The following is a 21726-nucleotide window of genomic DNA, read 5'->3' as shown; positions in this document are numbered from 1 at the left end:
TTCCAATCAAATTCTATCTTATTTATATAGATCTACGACAAGTTCAGATCTACTGAGACAATTTTATTTGGATGCATGAATATCTAAAATATTTTTTTTTATCTTTATCAAGGTTCTCTTTATATGTTGAACGATATTCTATTCCAAATAAAAAAATTTTAGTGCAATTGTAAGAAATGAGTTTTTTTTTTTAAGATGTTTATATTTATGATTTGACTAATATTATATTTTATTAAAGAAAAAGTTCTACCTGATTTATATAGATCTACTCCGAGTTCATGTCTATTAATACAGTTCTATTTAGATGTATAAATATCTAAAATATATTTTTTAATCTTTATCAAGGTTCTCTTTGTATGTTGAAAGATAATCTAGTTTCATAAAAAAAATTTAGTATAATGGTAAGAAATAAGTTTATTTTTTTAAAAAAAATTATATTTATGATTTGACGGAATATTATATTTTATTAAAGGAAAAAAAATTATTTTATAAATAATTTGAAGTCCGAATATAATATCAAATTTCTTAATTGAACATTAATAAAAAGATTATTAAATGGTTGCGAGATATCAAGTAGAAAATAAATTAAATTTGATAATTTATATTGTTAGGATATAGTCAGTATTAAAGAAGAAAAAAAATCCCTCTCTTATTAATAGCATAGATAGTAAAGATATAAATTTGACAAATAATAAATATTATCACATATCTAAACTTAAATAACATATTGACCTTCATATTTATAGTTGGTGACAAATATAATATTTTATTAATTTATGTATGGCATACTTTCAAAAATAAAAAAGAAAAAGCCAAATTATTTGATTTCAATCACAAAATATTTTGTATTGGAATAATTTATTATTCAGCATCTTTTACTATTATTATATAAAGGAAAAATTTTAAAAACTTTCTCACTTTAGTACTTTATGATTTAAAATGTATTGATTTAATGTCATGTGGTTTCGTTTTTATTTTTTTATTATCTATTCCACTAATTTTTTCGTTAAATCAGTCATAAAGTTAAAACTAAAGGGTACTAAAGTGAATATTCGACAAGCTTATGTAGAGTATCTGAAGTTTTTTGCAAATAATTTAACAAAACATTAACGGAGAAGCTGAGGAAAAGATAAAAATAAAATCCCAGAACGCTAACTTGATACACTTTAAACCACATAGTGCCAAAATTAGAAGGTGCGAAACCACAGAGATAATATCTGGAGTTTATCCTTATATAAAGATGCTAAAGTTAAAAATTGCGAAACCACATGAATGATATCTAAAGTTTATCCTTATATAAATAAAAAATATATTGACCCGCCCCGTCAATGTCGGGCTAACGGGTCAGGCGGTTGTCCCAAAATCCGAACCGTCAGCGGTTCGGGTCCTCCGACCCGCCAGCGAGCTCGAACGCGAAGTCGGCGACGACGGTCACCTGAAAATATAAAGAATTTTCACATCTCGTCTAATTGGCTAATTGCTTCCGAAGTTCCGATCCCTCTTGTTTTTTTGTTTTTTTTTTTTCACACCCGAATCTCTCCCCCTTCTCTCTCTCCTCCTCCCTCCGTTCCTTCTCGCCTCAAACCCTAACCATCCCTTCCTCGTCTTCTTCCGCTGCGGCCGCGTCAGTTTAGGTATAATCTTCTTCTTCCTTCACGTGTTATTATCACTCTGTTGAAAATTGTGGATTTGGCTCTAATCTGGTCGATTCGTGTGTTTCGTGAGTGTTTGATGTAGCATTCGAACTATTATCTCTGTGATTAGGTCTTAATTTTATGGGCAAATGCATTCTCACTTGTCATTTTAGTTAAATACCGATGCCATGCAACTTCTAAGCTCCTTGGATCTTTTGCTGCAGATTGAATTGATACTTGCTTATCGGTTAGTGCGAGATTTGGGCATATGGATGTAAGTAGCAAATTTAATAGTCAAATTTTGTGTGTTTGCTATGTAATTCAAGCTAAGTTATATTGTCTTGTTTAATATAGGGAGACGGAAAGTTGAACATGATGACCGCCATCTTAGAGCCCGAGTCGGACTCAAAGGGAGGTCTTTGTGTGCTTAAATCCGATAGGCCGCTATATAGACCACCTGAGGGGAAATCAATTCTAGGTGTGTTGTCATAAAACATCTTCCCAATTCATATTCCGCAGTTCGTTTTGTTTTTTTAATTCATTTGGTGTTGAGGAGATTAGTTTTAACTCTTCAGGCGATCTAATCAGGTTTGGATGTTCTTGCGAGCAAAAAAAGAGCGGCGGATGGCGATGGTGGGTTTAAAGTTCCAGCTCAAAGAGCGCCTATCAGTTGCATAGATGAAGATGAGAAGCCTAGCTCTGTGGAAAATGCGGGAAGCGGCTCATCCCATGGTGAACGTGGTTATGCTTCACGCCGCCGCTACCGCGGTACTGGTGACGAGAAATCGCAATCACGTTCAGGTAAGCGATCTTTTGTTTAGGGCGTATGTCCAACTTTATTGGCCCCCCAGTGAACTACTTTCTTGTTTATTTAGTTTCACCTTCAGGAATATTTCGGGTTTTTGATGTAGAATTTAAACTTCTAGGGTTTTATCATCAACTAACCATGCAATACCAGTATATTAGGCATAACTTAGAAATGAGATTTTTCTCTCAAAAAAAAAAAAAAAAAAAAAAAAAACTTAGAAATGAGATTTTGAGTGTTGTCTTCACATTTGTTGACATATTATGATAGATTTATTTACATATTTTTTTCAGAATCTACTACAACATTTGATGATGAAGGAGGTTATTCTTCCCGTACACGAGAAGCAAATGATACCCCGAGGAGAGAGGTAGTTTATTGACATATTACATTTTAAAATTTTAACCCCATGTTTGGCTTTAACTTTTTTTTAAAGTAAGTAGATCTACATTCGGCGTTGTAGATAATTTTGTTAAGAAACTGACAATTGTTTTTGTAAATTTGGAAGTCTTACACGCCTAGAAGTTCTTCAAGCTTTCGATCTCGTAGTCCAGATAAGTTCGAGCAGAGAGAAAAACAAGGGCACCGTAGTGATAGAGGATCTTATCATAAAAAAGATGAGCATGAAAGATCCACGTCTGTGGACTATGCTAGTAAGCGAAGTCGACATGAGCATGCATCGAGGAGAACATCAGGTAGTTTTACAGTTACATCGTTGCTCTACGCTGACTTAGATAGTAATTGGACATTTTAGTATGTTGGTGATAATAATTTTTCTAATTATAACTTTCAGCCAGATCTGAGTGGGACGATGGTCGGTGGGAATGGGAAGATACGCCACGTCGAGATTTTCGGGATTCTCGCCCTATGTCTGGAAGGCATCGGCCTTCGCCTTCTCCTATGCTAGTGGCGGCTTCGCCTGATGCGCGGTTGGTATCTCCTTGGCTGGGTGGTCAAACGCCACGCTCTGGAGGTACAACTTTGACTTTTCTTTTATTTGAAGTTAATTTACCTTTTCTTGTTTACAATAATAAATGGTAATGAATGCATATGTGGGGTTACAGCTTCTCCTTGGGACAATGTTGCTCCTTCTCCTACTCCAATACGTGCCGTTGGCTCCTCTAAAGGACGTTCTGATTCACGTTCAGGTGGAAGATCCCATCAACTAACTTTTCGTTCCTCAACAGGTTCTAAGGTATTGTAGTATGACACCATGTATATTTTCCTTTTGTACTCTACTGGGCTATAAGTCATTTTGACTTTTAACAATACAATATGTCATGACAGTTGTAAGCCCATGGGAGTAGGATTATCTTTTAAGCACATATTGGCACATCCATTGTTAAGAAAGACTCCTAGTTGTTGTAGCACTCAGCTGTAGCTCAACCACGCTCAGATTGAACTGTTGGCATCACTTCTATGGGACTTAGCTACGTCTTAGTAGAAGAGCATTCAAAAGAATGGCAATACGAAAAAACCTGTACCTTTTCCCACTGATCTATTTTGTCTCTTCTATGATAATAGTCCGAAACAACCACTAAACCATTTTCACAATTTTCTTTTTAAGCTGATTATTTTTCAGAATGTGGGCCTGCATATTTTTCTTTTTACTGACATAATTTTTCTTATTTCATGCTTATGGATCCAATCAATTTGCATCTCATATATGTTTTCCTGTTATTTTCCTTTTCAGGAGAGTGAAACAGGTCAAAGCTCTGTAACTGCAGATAAATCTTATGAGATCACAGAGGAAATGAAGCAGGAAATGGACTATATTGCTGATCTTCAATGGTATCCAATTATTTGATTGTAGTTTCTGCCTTTAGTATTAAATTGAACTTCTATAAATTTTCCATCACGCAAATTGCCTAGTGCATTCCGGTGGATATCGATTACACTACGAAAAATAACTTCATTATTCTTTTTCGTCTTTTCAGCCAGTCTGAAAAATTTGAGTTAGCTTTGTCATGATTGAGTATATAGTGTATGCTAAATGTTTTTATGTCTAATGTAAAGTAGGGAGTATGGACAGTGGATCCGTGTAAATATGTCAATGTCAGATTCCAATTGAATCCTGCTATAGCCTCATCATAAAGGATATATTTGTTTTGCAGTAGTCTAGCATAGTCTTAGAAATGAATATTTAACTTTCTTGCCTTTGCGCTTATTGTATAGGTATGACAGCGAGGAGCATAGCACAATGCGTGATGGTGATAATTCACTGTATCTTGCTGATGATGCTTCTTACCAAAGGAAAGAGGCAGAGTTAGCAAAGAAGCTGGTATGTCCTCTCTCTCTTTCTCTGCGGTTAACTAGGTTTAAGTCCACCTTCTAGCCTCATTATGTATTTAATATAATTTTGGCATGGATAAGGAGTCATCGAGCACCTAAGTACTTTAGGACAAGAAAATTGTTACTTCAGTGGGCGATCAAAGTTGATACTATTGAATTGTTCAAATATGTCCTATGACATCTCTGTTGGTCCTATACAACCAAAGGAACCACATGCACATATGTAGCCATTTATGCTCGCGTGCTTAAGCTGCATCATAAAACAGATTGCTAGAATTACTTTTATATGCTAATTGAGGGACTAGAAGTACACGTGCCGCCTAAAAACTATGTTATATGCGCTTACATGTGTGTTTTGTGGTACAATTGGGTGTGTATTTACATTCAATTGTAACTGGATATTGATATGAAAACTGTGTATGATTATCGAGTTAACGTAGACCCTATGAGTCTCTAGTTGGGACTTGGTACCCTTCTTTTCTTGTGTTACTTCTATCCTTGTTGTGGGATACTTTTCTAATGTATTTTGCTGATTGCAGACTCGCAGAGATGGTACTCTGATGACGCTTGCCCAAAGTAAGAAGTTATCACAGTTGACTGCTGATAATGCACAGTGGGAAGACCGACAGTTGTTGAGATCTGGAGCTGTGCGAGGAACGGAGGTGCAGATGGAATTTGAGGAGGAGGATGAGCGTAAAGTAATTCTTCTTGTTCACGGTATGTTGCTTTGATCTTCCTTTTAAATGTTCATCCTACAATTCTCCATTTTTGCTTGATCTTACAATTCTGCATTTGTTGTGTCACTTCATTTTTTATTTGAGACCTTCAATCTTCTTTGGAGATTTGAGGAATCAAAGCTAAAAACCACCCTTTATCTTCTCAATGTAAATAGGAACTTAATTTTTGTGAACAATGGATGTCATATAGTTCTATTTTTTTGTTTGTGATATTGTGGAGAATTATATTCTTGAGAAGAGCCTGATATTGCTGGTAACTTGAAGAAGAGAAATCGATAATAATGTATCCTTGGTGGAACTTCTACATAATGCTGTTGCTTCTACGTACACATACTGAAATTAGATCCAACTTGCACAGAATTGTCTAATTGTGTTATTGTCTTCATATTTCTTGTAACATTTACACACTGGGTTGTGATGCGCGGCAGTTTCAATGTAATAATATAGATTCCCTATTCAAAGTCTAGATTAGTTTAGTGCTTGTTTACTTCATATCAATCTTACAGAATATGTGTTATGATTTTGGATTAATGAGAGTTTGATATACAATCGAACGTCAAAGACTAATTTAATTATGTTGTATTTTTGTAGACACGAAGCCTCCTTTCCTGGATGGAAGGGTTGTCTATACAAAACAAGCAGAACCTGTTATGCCGCTAAAAGACCCAACCTCTGATATGGCAATAATATCACGGAAAGGTTCTGCTTTGGTTAGGGAAATTCATGAAAAGCAAAGTATGAATAAGTCACGTCAACGCTTTTGGGAGCTAGCTGGATCAAAACTTGGTGATATTTTGGGGGTTGAGAAGTCAGCTGAACAGGTAATTGTCAGTTTACTGTTTCTTTTTTTTTCTTCTTTTTTTTTTTTTTACTTTAATTTGCATTTTTCTGATGTTTTTTTTTTAAAAATATCAGATTGATGCAGATACAGCAGCTGTAGGTGAACAAGGTGAAATTGATTTCAAAGAGGATGCAAAGTTTGCACAGCACTTGAAAGAAAAAGGTGAAGCAGTCAGTGAGTTTGCGAAAACAAAATCCCTTTCACAGCAGAGACAATATCTCCCTATATATTCTGTGCGAGAGGAATTATTGCAGGTTCGCACTCGCTGTAAAGCACTAATTAGTAGTTAGTATTTACATTTGCCGGCATACTGCTTTATCCTTCATGCTATTCATTTTATTTATTCTGTTCTTTTTACTGAATAGAAAATGATTACCTTACAACATTACTGTGAAGAATACCTGTCAGTCTACTTTGTGTGCTAAATCTTGAATAGCCCACCGAAAGGGCAGCAATATACCTTTTCTGAACTTCTAGAATTGTAACAAATATACAGAAGTCAAAACCTGTTAGTGGTTTATACACAGATTCCACTAAAAGATGCTCAGCATGGAAGTCATGAACAGGGGAAAAAAAAAAAAAAGCGGGTACTTGTATGAAATAATGAGCAGTCAGGAACTTCTTGCAACTACCTCAAAAGCTAGGGACCTGCATTTAAGTTCCCCCACACCCCCACTTTTTTTTTTTAATATTTTATATTCATGCATGTTTCTCCTAGCTTTGTTTATCATTATTGCAAATTGTAAGAGTATAGTTATTTCAAACATACGATCTACTCTATGGGCTCTAACTTTATGTTGGTCATGCTGTTTTATAGGTGGTTCGTGAAAATCAAGTTGTTGTTGTAGTTGGAGAAACTGGTTCTGGGAAGACAACCCAACTGACACAGGTTGATTCTTTTCTATCATTTAATCACAATTATATTTGTAAAATCTTATAATATTTCTTACCTCAAGAGTTATTTTAACAGTATCTTCATGAAGATGGATATACGTCTACTGGCGTTGTTGGTTGTACCCAACCCAGACGTGTGGCAGCCATGAGTGTTGCGAAAAGAGTCAGCGAGGAAATGGAGACAGAGTTGGGAGATAAAGTAGGATATGCTATTCGATTTGAGGATGTTACTGGTCCAAATACCATAATAAAGGTGATAGTTTTGCCTTGGTATTTTATTAACTTTTTATTTTCTGGTGCACACATATATCACTGCAAAACCTTAATTTTCATATATGCCTTCCGAAAACTTAGTTTCTTGCTTAAATTCTGTTCTACTTGTAAACTCAACTCAAAACTATTCTTGTAAAATGCTGTGCTATTGATGGATATATGTAAGATTTTAGATTTTACAAGGTTCGACACCTAAATTATTCATTCTGCAGGGATGTTTTATGGATAGAAGCCTTTTACATTTATTTGCTGATAAGTAACTTATTGCCGACATTATTAATCATTTTGCCATATATCTGATCATTTCCTCGACCATTTTTGAGAGGCTGAAGGAAACTTAACTGGAATAGGAGTTTTCACTCTTGATTCTTGAGGAAAGAGAGTGAACGAGTTATATGGGATTTGCTTTTCATGATTATGGGACTAAATCGATGAATTTTAGCGATAGCGTCATTTTGTTAGCCAGACACGGCTAGGCTCTTTTTAGATGCATTTGATTGCTTTTGCCGATATTTCAAGATTTCCAGTGAAGTTTGTGTTTCTGATGTATTTATGATTGTTGCCTTCTCTTTGTTTGCAGTATATGACAGATGGAGTACTCCTACGTGAAACATTGAAGGATGCTGATCTTGACAAATACCGGTATACCACTCAATCTTTATGTTAACTTGATTTTGAGACTGCTCTTTTCTGCTGTCTTATTTCCTTAAAGAGTGAAAATGGGTACCTCTACTCTCAACATAGTATTGAACTCAAGTTAAAATATGTAGTTAAAATATCTACTATATAATAACTACTCTTCTAGTGGAAAAGGCTCTAAAGGTTAGTGTCTCTAAGCAGCTCAATTGTTCTTGCAGTGTAATTATCATGGATGAAGCACATGAAAGATCACTGAACACCGATGTGTTGTTTGGCATATTAAAAAAGGTTGTTGCTCGTCGACGGGATTTTAAGCTTATTGTGACGTCTGCAACTTTAAATGCACAGAAGTTCTCCAACTTTTTTGGAAGGTAAGATTAATATGCAGCCTTTTGCTCATGAATAAACTTTTTTTTAATATCTTTTAAGGGCTATTTTTGTATTTAAGCCCCTAAATCTTTTAGCATATTATTTAAAGCCTTCTTTGAATTTTCTTTTGGAATGCTGCAGCGTGCCTGTATTCCATATCCCTGGCAGGACATTTCCGGTGAACATTCTATACAGCAAGACACCTTGTGAAGACTATGTAGAAGCCGCGGTGAAACAAGCCATGGCCATCCATATCACTAGCCCTCCCGGCGACATCCTCATCTTCATGACTGGACAAGAAGAGATCGAAGCAACCTGCTATGCACTAGCTGAGCGTATGGAACAACTCACCTCCTCTACCAACAAGAATGTCCCCAAACTCTCCATCCTACCCATCTACTCTCAGCTTCCTGCTGACCTCCAAGCCAAGATCTTCCAGAAAGCCGAGGATGGTGCTCGCAAATGCATTGTTGCCACCAACATTGCTGAGACCTCCCTCACTGTTGACGGAATCTTTTACGTCATTGATACTGGGTATGGTAAAATGAAGGTCTATAACCCTAGGATGGGTATGGACGCGCTACAGGTCTTTCCTGTCAGCAGGGCTGCAGCCGACCAGAGGGCGGGGCGTGCGGGACGGACAGGGCCGGGGACATGCTACCGGCTTTACACCGACTCTGCCTACCAAAATGAGATGCTCCCCAACCCAGTCCCTGAGATCCAAAGAACCAATCTTGGAAATGTCGTCTTGTTACTAAAATCCCTGAAGGTCGAGAATTTACTGGATTTCGACTTCATGGACCCGCCTCCGCAAGAGAACATCCTCAACTCCATGTACCAGTTATGGGTATTGGGTGCTTTGAACAATGTCGGTGCCCTAACAGCGATCGGGTGGAAGATGGTGGAGTTCCCGTTGGACCCAACCCTCGCCAAAATGTTACTAATGGGGGAGATGCTGGACTGCATCAATGAGGTGCTGACAATAGTCTCGATGTTATCAGTGCCGTCTGTTTTCTTCCGGCCGAAGGATCGTGCAGAGGAGAGTGACGCTGCGAGGGAGAAGTTCTTTGTCCCAGAATCTGACCACCTTACCCTTTTAAACGTCTACCAACAATGGAAGGCAAACCAATATCGAGGAGATTGGTGCAACGATCACTTTTTGCACGTAAAGGGACTTCGGAAGGCAAGAGAAGTCCGTTCTCAACTTCTTGACATTTTGAAGTCTTTAAAGATTCCCTTAACTTCATGTGGGATGGATTGGGATGTGGTGAGGAAGGCGATATGTTCCGCGTATTTCCACAATGCTGCGAGGTTAAAAGGTGTTGGAGAGTATGTGAATTGCCGGAATGGAATGCCTTGTCACTTACATCCGAGTAGTGCCCTGTACGGGCTAGGGTATACACCGGATTATGTCGTCTATCACGAGCTTGTACTAACCACTAAGGAGTACATGCAATGTGTGACTGCAGTCGAGCCACAGTGGCTCGCGGAGTTAGCCCGATGTTCTTTTCCGTGAAAGACTCGGATACATCATTGCTAGAGCACAAGAAGAAGCAGAAAGAAGAGAAGACGGCCATGGAGCAAGAGATGGAGAGTTTGAGGAAAGAGCAAGCGGAGGCCGAGAGGATGAGTAGGGACAGGGAGCGGGAGAAGAGGGCAAGGCAGCAGCAGCAGGTTGCAATGCCCGGCGTTAAGAAGGGATCATCCACATACCTTCGACCCAAGAAGCTGGGATTATAGATGTTTTGGAGTTAAGCTGTTTGTTTCTGTTGCATCAGCGGAAGATCTTAATGAGTATATATTTATATATCAACATCGATGAAGTTGCTGATGCCGTCAGCTTTTGTTGTATTGAATTGTGTAGTTTTACCGGCATTTAGATTGATTTTTACGGTGTTACAGGAAGTATTAGATAGATCCATCAATTGCAGATCGAACTAATTGTACTTTTGGATATTATGATCCAAGCAACTTATATTTATGCCAGTCTCATATGAAATCAGAACAAACTCGAGCAGCAAAAAAGAAAAAAAGAAATTTTCTGTGTTTGAAAGCTGGATTGGAGCTTCTCTTTAGGGACTAGGAGCTCATTTTAGCTTTCCCGAAACTACAGAAATTTCAGAACTGTAAATATAGTTTTGTTTACGGAATGTCTTCTATTCGACGTAGTGTTAGGTATGATTTCGCATTTGTGTATTAGGTGTAATAGATGCTGTATATCTAATTTTAATTATCAAATTCCTTTTTTGGCAGTTGCCAGTCAGATTTTGCTGATGCAGGTCTTTCAGAGAAAGTATTATGCCTTTTTGATACTCCTGTGATGTCAAACTGTTCAAAGACTTGTGTTGCAATGTGCGAGGTCCTATTTGGCGGCCTTTGTGTGTAGTATTATTTGATAATGTATCGTCTTGTAGTTTTCTTTTGTTGTTTTTAAAAACTATTAAAATATTGGCGAGTTTTCTCCTTGTAGTTGCCATTACCATCCCGTTAATCATCGTGAGTCGACATATAAGGACCGAGAATACAGTTCATACACGAACCTTCAAAGTTCAAGCTGTACATATTGGACCAATATATATTCTATAACTATGATTTTTATGCAGTTCACATGCAATGATGCAAAGGGCTTTGTAATACTTGTAAACTACTAGTCTCTCAGCATGTGTAACATACTAACACGTCAGAGAATCCTAATTACCACGCGACAAATAAAAAAAAAAAAAATTAAAATGTATGAAAATTATAGGTTATATTTGTCAACTTTTTCGAGTTAAGTGATTTCGGTCAACTAAATTTAAAAAAGTATAAGAGTTTAAATTTTTTTGGCAAATAAAATTAAAATTATTATCAATACATAATAGCTAATAGAGCTAGTGGTCTACTAAAAATCTTAACTTTACTCAATGAAACAACATAATAAAAAAAATTAAAAGTTAAAGAGATATTAATTAGAAAAAAATAAAGTTGAGGGGTTGATTGCATATGTGTCGATAGTTAGGGGTTCACAGTGTATTTTTGCCTTAGTTATTTCAAATCCCCCGATCGAGCGGAGGCGCTATAAGTTGAGCTCTCCCTCTCCTCATTTGCTACTCCCCGCGTTGACATCGAGAGAGAGAGAGAGAGAGAGAGAGAGAGAGGCGGAGACCTCGCTCCTTGGCCTCGTCAAAGGTTCGAACCCTCCATCTACTTCTCCATTTATTGTTATTTTTTGCTAATTGATGATTTGATCACTCCAATTGATCGGTTCTTTGTCTTAGGTTCTACATGTTACTCCTCGTTTTGTGTTGATATGTGCTGGTTAGTGTGTTGATCTATCGATCTGTGTGTTATTTGGTGCGATTAGTTGGTGATGGCATGTTTAGATTGTATGATCGTGTTTTTTTGAGCTTTGTTGGATCAATATGTTGGATTTGATTGTGAAGATCGAGTGGATTTGCTGTTAGATTTTGTTTGCTCTGTATGAGTTAGTTGGTATAGTTGATCTCACAGTTAGTAGCTTTGTTTTGGCTTTTCTAGGTTTATTCGGTGTATTTGTTGTATTGAGCTCTTTTTTACGTATATAATTTAGTTTTTGCTGAGATCTAGTGGTGTAGAATATTGTTGGCAAGGATTTTTCACATTTTGACATTTGAAATTTGGATCTCATAAACGAAAATAAAATTTGAAAAATGGGTGTTAAAAGTTTCACCTTGTGCATGGATAATTAATATTTCTTATTGAAATTCTTGTTGGGAGAGCTAAGGTTTGGAATGGATCCATATGGACTAGTATGAGTAAAAGGTGTCTTACTTTTTACCTACACATTTTTAAAAAGCATAGAGGTCATTTCATTCCATTGAATTTGGGTCGATATCTTGGTTATAAAGAAATATTTAGATGAATGTTTAAAGAACTTAAAAGATTTTGGGAGAAGTGTTGGTTTTTGAGAGGGAAATGCTGCGAATCGAGGAGAGTTTTACAGAGCCATACAGATACTTGTCAAGCATTTGCTGGATTTCTTAATCATTTGTTTTTTTTTTTTCTAATGCTAAAACTGACAATACTGTATGGGTATGAGAAGAAAAAGTTTATGTAGGTAGTGATGGATGTTTTGAGTTCCTCTTGACCTGTCACTATCTTGAAGTTTTTCATTGCCATCCATGGTCCTATCCTAATGTAAATATCTTGTTGTATATTGTGGTACGATGGTCATATTGCGGGTAGAGGTCAAAACTTCGGGAGGGATCTCCCAAACGATACCTTGTTGGGAGCTTTTAATTCACCGTCACGTGTTAGTTTTGCTTCCATCCAAATATTCATAAGGTATTTTTCAATACTAATATTCAAAAGAAATTTTTTAAACCTAGAAGAAAGAATTATAATTCTTAGATAGAGACAAAATTGACACATGATAGTGGCTTGGGGACTTCTCAATGAGGCATCATTGGGGACGGAAAGCTCCCCACTAAAATTTTTTCCGTGGGCAGAAATTGTCTTGAAATCATATCTTTGTTGGTGCTGAAAAATTTCTTAATGGCATTGAAATATGTAACCAAGATTGAAAGATGCGATCGGTTTGTCTTTTGACCGGTCTATTTCATGTAATTCATTTGTTTGCTGGTAATTTGAAGATGTAGGTGCCAAAAATCAAGCAATAAACCTCAGAATAATCGAACTCAAATTAGCATGTATCTACAGTTTAGTAGATTCGTCGTTGGTACATCATGGGACACTCACTGTGGGTTTAGATTGTCTATTTTGTTTGTGCTTTCCTATCCAAAATTCCAATGTACAGCTAAACACTTAGTTTCAACTTCACTTTTTTCTTTTTTTTTTCCTAACAATTCTGTTAATTTGCGATATCTAAGAAAATTTGAGACTTATACTTGCATATTGAAGCTTACTATCTTTGGCAGGTCCAGGTTAACTTGGTGGCTTGCTAACATGGCAGAGGAACTCCACCCTCCCTCTGTTATACAAAAAATCCACAGGCAAACACACTTGTTTACTAGACTCTCTCCCCATTCAACCAATTATACCAATGGGACTCTACAAAGCCCATCTCTGAGAATCAGATCCTACTACAGGACTGATACCACACCCGGTATCGCATCTATCTCGCAACTCTCACCTCTCTCTCCAGTCTATGCTAATGCCCCTCAAGAGAAAGGCTCGTCTACATTCCTCATCAACTTCCTCATGGGAGGAGTCTCCGCTGCTGTCTCGAAAACTGCGGCTGCCCCGATTGAGCGGGTGAAGCTCTTGATCCAGAACCAGGACGAGATGATAAAGGCCGGACGACTCTCTGAACCGTACAAAGGGATTGGAGACTGCTTTTCCCGAACCGTTAAGGACGAGGGGTTCGCCTCCTTGTGGAGAGGAAACACTGCAAATGTTATTCGTTATTTCCCGACTCAGGCCTGAAACTTTTCTTGTCCTATTCCTTTATTTGATTAACTTGCTCAAGGCCTGTCAATCATTTAGCATAGTTTCAGTTTTGTCCACATACTTAGTATTGTTTCAATTGGGTCTCCTTGTATTTCAATCCTAACTTTTAAGATATCCGGATAGTTGTCATCCAACTGACACAAGTTGTGGACTTCATGTGGCGGTTACTTAAAAGAAGTAACATCCAATTTAAACGAATTAACTGGAAAGAAAAAGATTCGAAAGGAATGAACAGGTTGAGGAGCCGATTGTAACAATTGTAAAGATTGGGCGACGCTGCTGCAATTTACTCGGATTAAATTTTATCATTCTTCTCTTCAGCTGCTGACGCTTTCTTTTCGTTTCTATATGCACCAGGCCCTGAACTTTGCCTTCAAGGACTACTTCAAGCGCATGTTCAACTTCAAGAAAGACAAAGACAGTTACTGGAAATGGTTTGCAGGTAACTTGGCATCGGGAGGTGCCGCTGGTGCTTCCTCTTCTCTCTTGGTCTACTCTCTCGATTATGCCCGTACCCGTCTAGCGAATGATGCCAAGGCCTCTAAGAAGGGAGGTGAGAGGCAGTTCAACGGCCTGATCGATGTTTACAGAAAGACCCTGGCATCCGACGGCATAGCCGGGCTATACCGTGGCTTCAACGTATCGATGGTCGGTGTCACCATTTACCGAGGGCTTTACTTTGGTATGTATGACTCTTTGAAGCCGGTGTTTCTCGTCGGTCCCTTGCAGGTAAGTTGCCGAAATAAAATTGATTGCATACTTGTTATTTTTCAATACATTTAATGTAATTGCAAGTTTAAAAATCTCTTTTACAGGATAATTTCTTTGCAAGCTTCTTGCTCGGATGGGGTATTACGATCGGTGCTAGCCTTGCTTCTTATCCTTTTGACACAGTCCGGAGAAGGATGATGATGACGTCGGGAGAGGCCGTGAAGTACCGGAGCTCACTGGATGCGTTCCAGCAGATTCTGAAGAACGAGGGTGCCAAGTCCCTCTTCAAGGGTGGAGGTGCCAACATCCTACGTGCCGTCGCAGGGGCCGGTGTTCTTGCTGGGTATGACAAGCTCCAGGTCATTGTCTTTGGCAAGAAGTATGGATCCGGTGGCGGCGGCTAATTGAATCTCCTTTTTGGCTTCATAAAATAGCACATCGACGATGACGACGACGAAGAAACAAGAATAGTCAAAGGAATTATTTATTTAGGTTTTGCTTCAGATTGAATTAGAAAACTTTGGATTATTTATCCTTCAATCCATTCTACACTTTTGGCCTTGCTAAAGATTGCTATGTTAAATTTTGATGCTTGTTTTCTCTTACATTGTTGTTTGTTTATGATCTATCAAAAGTATGCTGAAAAAATTGTGAAAATACTTTGGGATTCAACAAGCACAGCATTTACCATTTTAACTAACAAGCTTTAAACACAAGAACAAAATATTACAAGCACTGCAGAAATATGCAAACGTTAAGTCCGGTAAGATTGCACAGGGTCACGCTTGAAAACAGAGTTGCACTGGTTGTGAATGCAAATGCTTCGCAGCAAAGCTGATGAAATAAAACTAACTACGATACCATACAAGTTACAAGAAATAATCTATACAATGTTCTAGTCACTCTTTACCAACTAAATTGTTCCGACAAAACGTGACTTCGTGACAGAACCAACAACTCCATGCATAACTCAAATCATTCTTCTTTGTCTATAACTCGCCAACATGTTCAGCCTTTAGTCACCACCTTTACATAAAATAGATTTTCCACCTTATCATTTGAGTCATTCAAATAGTTATTAACAAAAAATTAAAAAAGAATAATGCAGCAGAGGTGCTCAAAAACTCTAGACTGCTAACAACCAATCTCCCCCTCCTCCACGTCGCCATGTCCCGTAGCCGATACCCAATCCTCGGCCTCCTCATCAAACTCATCATGCTTCATAAATAGACCTAACTTCTCCAGTGGGTTTGCGGTGCCGAATTTCATATCGATCCCATCCATATAATTAGCCCATGAATCATCATGCATACCCAGGTGATACCCTGTTTGACAGTAGCTCAATCTCTCTAAATCTTTCAAAAACTCGCTGTTGTCGATATCCACGGTCTTCTTCATCTACAGATTAAGGAGAATTTACAAGCAGTTCAGTTGGAGAACTATATTCAAAAGAGAGAAACTATTTTAAGTGAAATTCATCGGTACCATCTGCAATGCCAAACGAGCAGCTTCTCTTTCCCTCTCCCTTTGTCTCTTGAGTTCAGCTTCTGCCCTCATTTTTGCAGCAGCCTCTGCAGCCTTTACTTGAGCCTCAATCCTTGCTTTCTCTGTTTAATTGAAAAGCAGAATACAGATGGTGAAGGCATCTTAGGCATCTAATTCAATAACCTTCTCTCTAATAAAGCACTCAGCAGGCATCAATTTTACATGCTCAATATAACGAGAACTAAAGAGCATCTGGAAATGACTGCATAGAAATGTACGGTTGCTACACGAACTGCATGGCATCTTGAAACGAAAACCAGAACGGTGAACTTTTATCTTACAACCAAACCTTTTGTTAGGTTCCATACATCTCTATCAGAAGTTAACAGAACAGAACTTTGTAAATTGTAATTATTCTGGCAATATATTTTATAACTAAATAATTTTAGAGAAGGTAACACAGGAAGCCAATGATCTCGAAAATTTCAGGGGTGCAAGGAAACAATCATCACAATACCCTCTATTGAAACGCCATTAACACAATGATCTTCGTATCAATATTGACTCGTTTCGCGCGTAGATTACGCTACACATTTATAGCGTAATACATAGTAGTGCCAACTTGACCTTACAAGTCATCATATTGCCCTCCTAGTTGTTACACAATTTTCACATTAGCACTAAATCGATTGCCCAACTTGACCTTACAAGTCATCATATTGCCCAACTAGACCTTACAAGTTTCATCCATATGCGCTTCCTTTGAGTAAAATCATTAGGGGTATCTCTCATTTGTCCAACAGCAATAACCTTTTAAACATAGTGCATTTGACCTGTATCAAGCAACATAGATTTGGGGGCCACAGTTGGTCTTGCGGATGTAAGATAAGAGGAAAAAAAAAAGTAAAAAAGCAGAAATAGTAGTACATCAAACATATTTGTTAGAGTAGAGAGCTCAAGAGTTGCATATACTGCAGGAAGCACAAAAGAACAAGAGAGACATTGAGATGGATGAAAAGGAAAGTCTATACGCTGTGAGCTAGAACCCAACCACTTCCTTTTCTGTGTTTTTTGTCTCACCAAGTAGTGTTAAAGAGGGCTTACGGGTAGAGAAAATTTAGTCGTACCTTCCTGCTGCCTCTTTTTCAGTTTTTCTCTTTCCATTTGCAACTTCACCGGGTCTATTTTCTTCCCCTACGAAATGCAATAAAGTTATCAGCACGATTTCAAAGCGACCATCAAGCTCTGCAGTAAATAAGTTCAACTAGTCAGCATTTGGAATCAGTTAGTTTAGACGAATACATGATCTAAAAGGGCTTTCTGCTGTGCTTTAACAATAGTATCAGCAAAACGACTCTTCAACATAGCAGCTCGGAGGGCTCTGGAAGGTGACAGCAATTCCTCACAAAGAATATCATTCTCACCTGGATTGAGAGCAAACCAAGAACTTCCAAATAAGTGAAGAAAGTGAAAAAAACAAAGTAAAAAACTCATATTAGAAGTTATCCACTAAGACTAAAGCCAACAATATAATAAATTGATCAAAGAAAAATATTGAAATTTAAGAAACCTTTATCAAAGATGGTAGCTGGACTGGAAGGATGGGAAGGAGAGTAAGCCTTGTCGCCTTCAACAACTCCCTCTGGATACCCACCATATATTATCAAGCAACTAGTATGTAAAGGCAATCATTGGTGATATACAAATACTCATACTGGAGGTGAAAATAGTATACCCACCAGCCAACTCAGAACTGGGGTCGCCTATTTGCACACCTGATAAGTCTTGCATATCCTCCTACAATATAGGATCAGATGACAGCATATCAGGACCATAGGTAATCCAGTAAACAGCTCTTTCCAAGAATGAAAAAGACAAAAAGCAAAGGGTAAGCATACTCAACTTACCAAATTAGAAGACATAGAATGACATGAATAATCATTTCTACCAGAAAATCTTGCTAAATCTACATCTGCACCAAACAATCATAAGTGCTAATTGAAATAAGAAATATTCACATAGTTACCCCTGCCAAATTATCTTTTCACACGTATGTCATTACAGAATCTGAATTTTCACAAATGCCCTCCGAAAACTAAATTTCTTACATGCGTACTCTTGCACTTTCTGTTGCCCCTATTAGGACTCCTCACTAAAACCAACTTCCTCACATTAATTAGATGACTCTCCACTTAAAAGCAAGAGTAATTTTGTAAGAAATTGCATGCTTCCAGGGGTATATATGAAAACTCAAAATTTTCAGGCATATATATATGTCAATAAATAATTTTGCAGGGATATATTACAAAAGCCCTTTAGAAAAAGTGCAATATATTGAAGAACTAACCATTGGAGTGCTGGACTAACCTTCACTTAAGTCATTGCTACGGTTGCTGCAATGATACAAGCTACCACAAGTCCCATTTGCACAATCAGAAAGTCTTGTAAGAGCTTTCGCATTGGCGTCACCTACATTGCATTAAAAAATTAGCTCCTAAAATGGCTTTGCAGGATAAAATAAGAACAAAATATTGCCATTCACACCTTCCCACGAGCACTGCCCAGGTCCTTCGGGATATTTTCTTATCACCCGTGAAGGCTGCATAAATATATAAATTTTAGAAGGCGAAAATACAAGGGAGAATCGATGAAATGTATGACAAATTAGTATAGCATCAAAACGTCCAAATTTCTTACTTTTGCAGGTCCAGCATCCAGAATACTCTTCAAAACTTGATGCAGCTCCACCAAAACCTCATCATCAAACATATCAATATCCACATTGATTCTCTCGCCGATCTTTTCAAGCATACATTCTTTCCTAAGAAAATTCAGCAATCGAGCTGGCATTTTTCGGACTGGTATTTTTGCTAAATCTTTTCTTAGCTTCAATTTTTCAGATTTTGTCAGGGATCTCTTAGGAAATGAATTTGAACGCCCGATAGCTCTCTTATTTGTCTCTGCCTGCTTCACCAAATTTGGATTTTCCTTCCTCCAGTTACACTCCAATGATTTCCATGCTAAATTGAATAAGTTATTCAATTCCAGGGCCATAATATGAACATCATTTCCAGGAGGGTTATATCTCATTGCATTTGAGAAAGTTAGCCTCACATCAGCTGCGAACTGATGGGTGCTCACATATAGCTTGCTCATAAGTTTCTTATTTACTGTACCCAGGTCCATCGGTTTGGAGATGATAGAAAAATAATCCGGAATATTCAATTTCACAGGATCAACAGGTTGATTGAATACCCAGCCATATCGATGATTCATCAGTTTCTTTAGAATATTGGCGCACAGTCTCATTTTAGTAATGTCCATCTTTTCAACCTTTCCACCAGCAATTTGTGAATTCACCAAGAACCGCACTTTAGAAACTCCTGTAACAGTTGATGTCACTTCAGACTTTTCAGCACTCGCAATTTCTTCAACTGCAGAGTGATTACCAGAATCCGTTTGTTCTCGGCATGCCTCAGCTATCCTCCTTTTCTTAGACATTGAGCCTTGAAAATTCTCGCTGGTCAAAAGCTTGTTAACAAGACCAGAAACACTCTTCAGAAGGATCTTGTAAAACTGTTGATAAACCTGAACCAATCTTTTGTCACCAATATTTTCAGTTGCTGATCTCAAGTGAACAAGACCAGCCTTCAATTTACTCTTTAAAGCTAACTTCTCTTCATAGGACAGAGTTGAGAGCTGCAAGATTTCAAAAGGGCCAATCTCAAAGTTAATAAAACCACCTTCAAATAGCATGAACATAATGAAGTCCTAAAATATTACCCCATTCATGAGGTATTGAACAAAGAAATTATTCCAAACCAACTGTGATTGGTGCTCAAGCAAATCTAAAGTCACATGAGCAAATAGAAGATCAGCCCCGAGAACCAAAACCTGAACTAACAAGAACAATAGGTAACACGTCTTCCTTATCTACAGTTGGTAACGTCTGGTAGATAGTGTTTAAACACTCATACCCAAATATAGAATTGACACAGAATCTACCAAGGAGAGAAACTTTTTAAAAAAAGGTAAAGAATTCTCCAGAAAAAGAAAAAGAAAAAGAAAAGGGACAGAGATCCTTCTTTCTAACAACACTTACCATCAATACATGAGAATCATTCTTTAATATTCTCGACAAAAGCAATAATCTACTGCCATCTGCAGTTTAGTGCCACATTCTTCTTTAATTCTGCCTAGAAGACCACGGCCAGAAGACTTCACAGCATCTCCGCAGAATTTCTAATCTTAATTCTATAACAAGTTGCTAAGATTCACTTCAGGGTCAAAAGAGGTCTGTCAAGCCAAGTAAGTTCGTGGAGACCAAAACAATAAGATTTTCAACCTCTTCATAGTCTAACAACAAAAACCATAATTGCTGCTCCAAAGTACGTTATCCAATCGTTCAATAGCAATAAATATACCGAAACAACATTCTTTTCTATTACTCTTAATCCTCTATATTAACCGCTCATCCTCCATCCTATTCAGCCTTTCGAGGAACGGGCCTCAAAACCCTATGCAAGTATTGATCAATTCCAATTCGAAAGCAATAACGAATCTTTACAACTATATTCATCATTATGAACCCTAACCCAAAGAAGTTGCCCTAGCAAGAACATACAAAGATTAAACAAACTCAACAATCCCGTCAAATTGGCAAGCATAAAGGATCAAAACATCGATCGGTTCTTCGATTCATCAAAGAAAACACTTCAAGCAACGAAATTATACGAAAAATCAAGAAACAACCCAACAGTCACCAATCGATAAACAGATACTTCTTCACAGTGACAAGAGATTAGAAACGAAACCCTAGAAACCATATAGAGATAGAGGGAGAGGGAGAGGGAGTGAGACGCTTACACACAGAGATGGAGACGACGTGGAATTCACACGCGCCCTCTCCGGCGAAGAGAATCGTCGCCATCGAAGAAGAGGGTGGAAGGGGATGGAGTTTTAATTAGGGTTTTAGGCTTTTATTTGCGCAATCGAGTCCTAGTAGAGGCGGAGCGGGATAAGCACGTGAGTCGCACGTGATAAGGAGAAGGGTTAAATATCTCAAGAGTATTTGACATTTTTCGCAACGCAGAGCACGTGGCTTATTGATCAGCTGCGGACTACGGTCTACGGTCTACGATTTCAGGGGAGCGGTTTGAGTTCGAACCGGGCGGTTCACCGAATTATTTTTTACTTGGTAAATACATGTAGAACTTTACCTGAACTTTGCTCGGTTTTAATTTTATTCTCTAGCTTTTTAAAAATTATAATTTTGGTATTTAATTCTTCTTTAATTTAAGTCACTTAATATTTTTTTATTATAAAATTTAAGATTATTATTTAGGGATAATTGCCTATATACTCCTCATACGTTTGAAAATATCTGATTTATCCTTATTCTTTTTTTTCTTTCTAAAATACCCCTCATATGTTTCACCGTTATTGCAAAATACTCCCTTAGTTATCTCCTATTAAGTTAACTTGAGTTAAACGTGAATTAAATATCTACCACAGTTAAAAAAAAATAAAATGTCAATTTTGCCCTTAACTTAAGGGCAAATAAGAAATGTTGGTGACGGTAGAGGAATATATTGGAAAAGACTAAAAGTCAAAATACTT

The 21726-nt window shown here is 37.6% G+C and overlaps 3 protein-coding genes and 1 long non-coding RNA gene across 4 annotated transcripts; 2 read left to right on the top strand and 2 right to left on the bottom strand.

Moving 5' to 3' along the window:
* On the top strand, positions 1475–10745 carry LOC109715248 (pre-mRNA-splicing factor ATP-dependent RNA helicase DEAH7). The gene is given in 19 exon segments (XM_020240173.1): positions 1475–1634; positions 1859–1908; positions 1989–2112; positions 2223–2435; positions 2733–2809; positions 2948–3134; positions 3233–3412; positions 3504–3634; positions 4133–4230; positions 4615–4720; positions 5271–5448; positions 6060–6289; positions 6384–6563; positions 7127–7198; positions 7280–7456; positions 8057–8118; positions 8334–8486; positions 8626–9977; positions 9980–10745. Coding segments are annotated over 18 exon segments (3771 nt in total). The 5' UTR covers positions 1475–1634; positions 1859–1902; the 3' UTR covers positions 10225–10745.
* LOC109715289 (ADP,ATP carrier protein 1, mitochondrial-like) lies at positions 11538–15281 on the top strand. The gene is made up of 4 exons (XM_020240224.1): positions 11538–11652; positions 13380–13881; positions 14269–14640; positions 14727–15281. Exons 2-4 carry the CDS (start codon positions 13408–13410, stop codon positions 15024–15026), a joined length of 1146 nt encoding a protein of 381 aa, XP_020095813.1. The 5' UTR covers positions 11538–11652; positions 13380–13407; the 3' UTR covers positions 15027–15281.
* Positions 15367–21124, bottom strand: LOC109715288 (transcription factor GTE9-like). The gene is made up of 11 exons (XM_020240223.1): positions 20974–21124; positions 18805–19806; positions 18652–18706; positions 18475–18576; positions 18015–18079; positions 17847–17904; positions 17678–17749; positions 17410–17531; positions 17235–17301; positions 16108–16229; positions 15367–16020 (listed from the first exon to the last, which is right to left on the bottom strand). Exons 2-11 carry the CDS (start codon positions 19606–19608, stop codon positions 15757–15759), a joined length of 1731 nt encoding a protein of 576 aa, XP_020095812.1. The 5' UTR covers positions 19609–19806; positions 20974–21124; the 3' UTR covers positions 15367–15756.
* LOC109715290 lies at positions 16613–17228 on the bottom strand. Its single transcript, XR_002217571.1, has 2 exons — positions 16841–17228; positions 16613–16810 (listed from the first exon to the last, which is right to left on the bottom strand). It is a non-coding gene; the product is annotated as an uncharacterized LOC109715290 (long non-coding RNA).

Source organism: Ananas comosus, linkage group 9, assembly GCF_001540865.1.
Source record: "Ananas comosus cultivar F153 linkage group 9, ASM154086v1, whole genome shotgun sequence".
Taxonomy (NCBI): domain Eukaryota; kingdom Viridiplantae; phylum Streptophyta; class Magnoliopsida; order Poales; family Bromeliaceae; genus Ananas; species Ananas comosus.
This window is presented reverse-complemented; position numbering and strand designations above follow the sequence as displayed.

Coding starts and splice junctions, on each gene's coding strand:
- LOC109715289 (XM_020240224.1), top strand. CDS start 13,408: ATGGCAGAGGAACTCCACCCTCCCTCTGTTATACAAAAAATCCACAGG. Junction 13,882..14,268: donor TTCGTTATTTCCCGACTCAG/GCCTGAAACTTT, acceptor TATATGCACCAG/GCCCTGAACTTTGCCTTCAA. Junction 14,641..14,726: donor TTCTCGTCGGTCCCTTGCAG/GTAAGTTGCCGA, acceptor TCTCTTTTACAG/GATAATTTCTTTGCAAGCTT.
- LOC109715288 (XM_020240223.1), bottom strand. CDS start 19,608: ATGTCTAAGAAAAGGAGGATAGCTGAGGCATGCCGAGAACAAACGGAT. Junction 17,905..18,014: donor ATTCTATGTCTTCTAATTTG/GTAAGTTGAGTA, acceptor CCTATATTGTAG/GAGGATATGCAAGACTTATC. Junction 16,230..17,234: donor GAAAAAGAGGCAGCAGGAAG/GTACGACTAAAT, acceptor TCAATTAAACAG/AGAAAGCAAGGATTGAGGCT.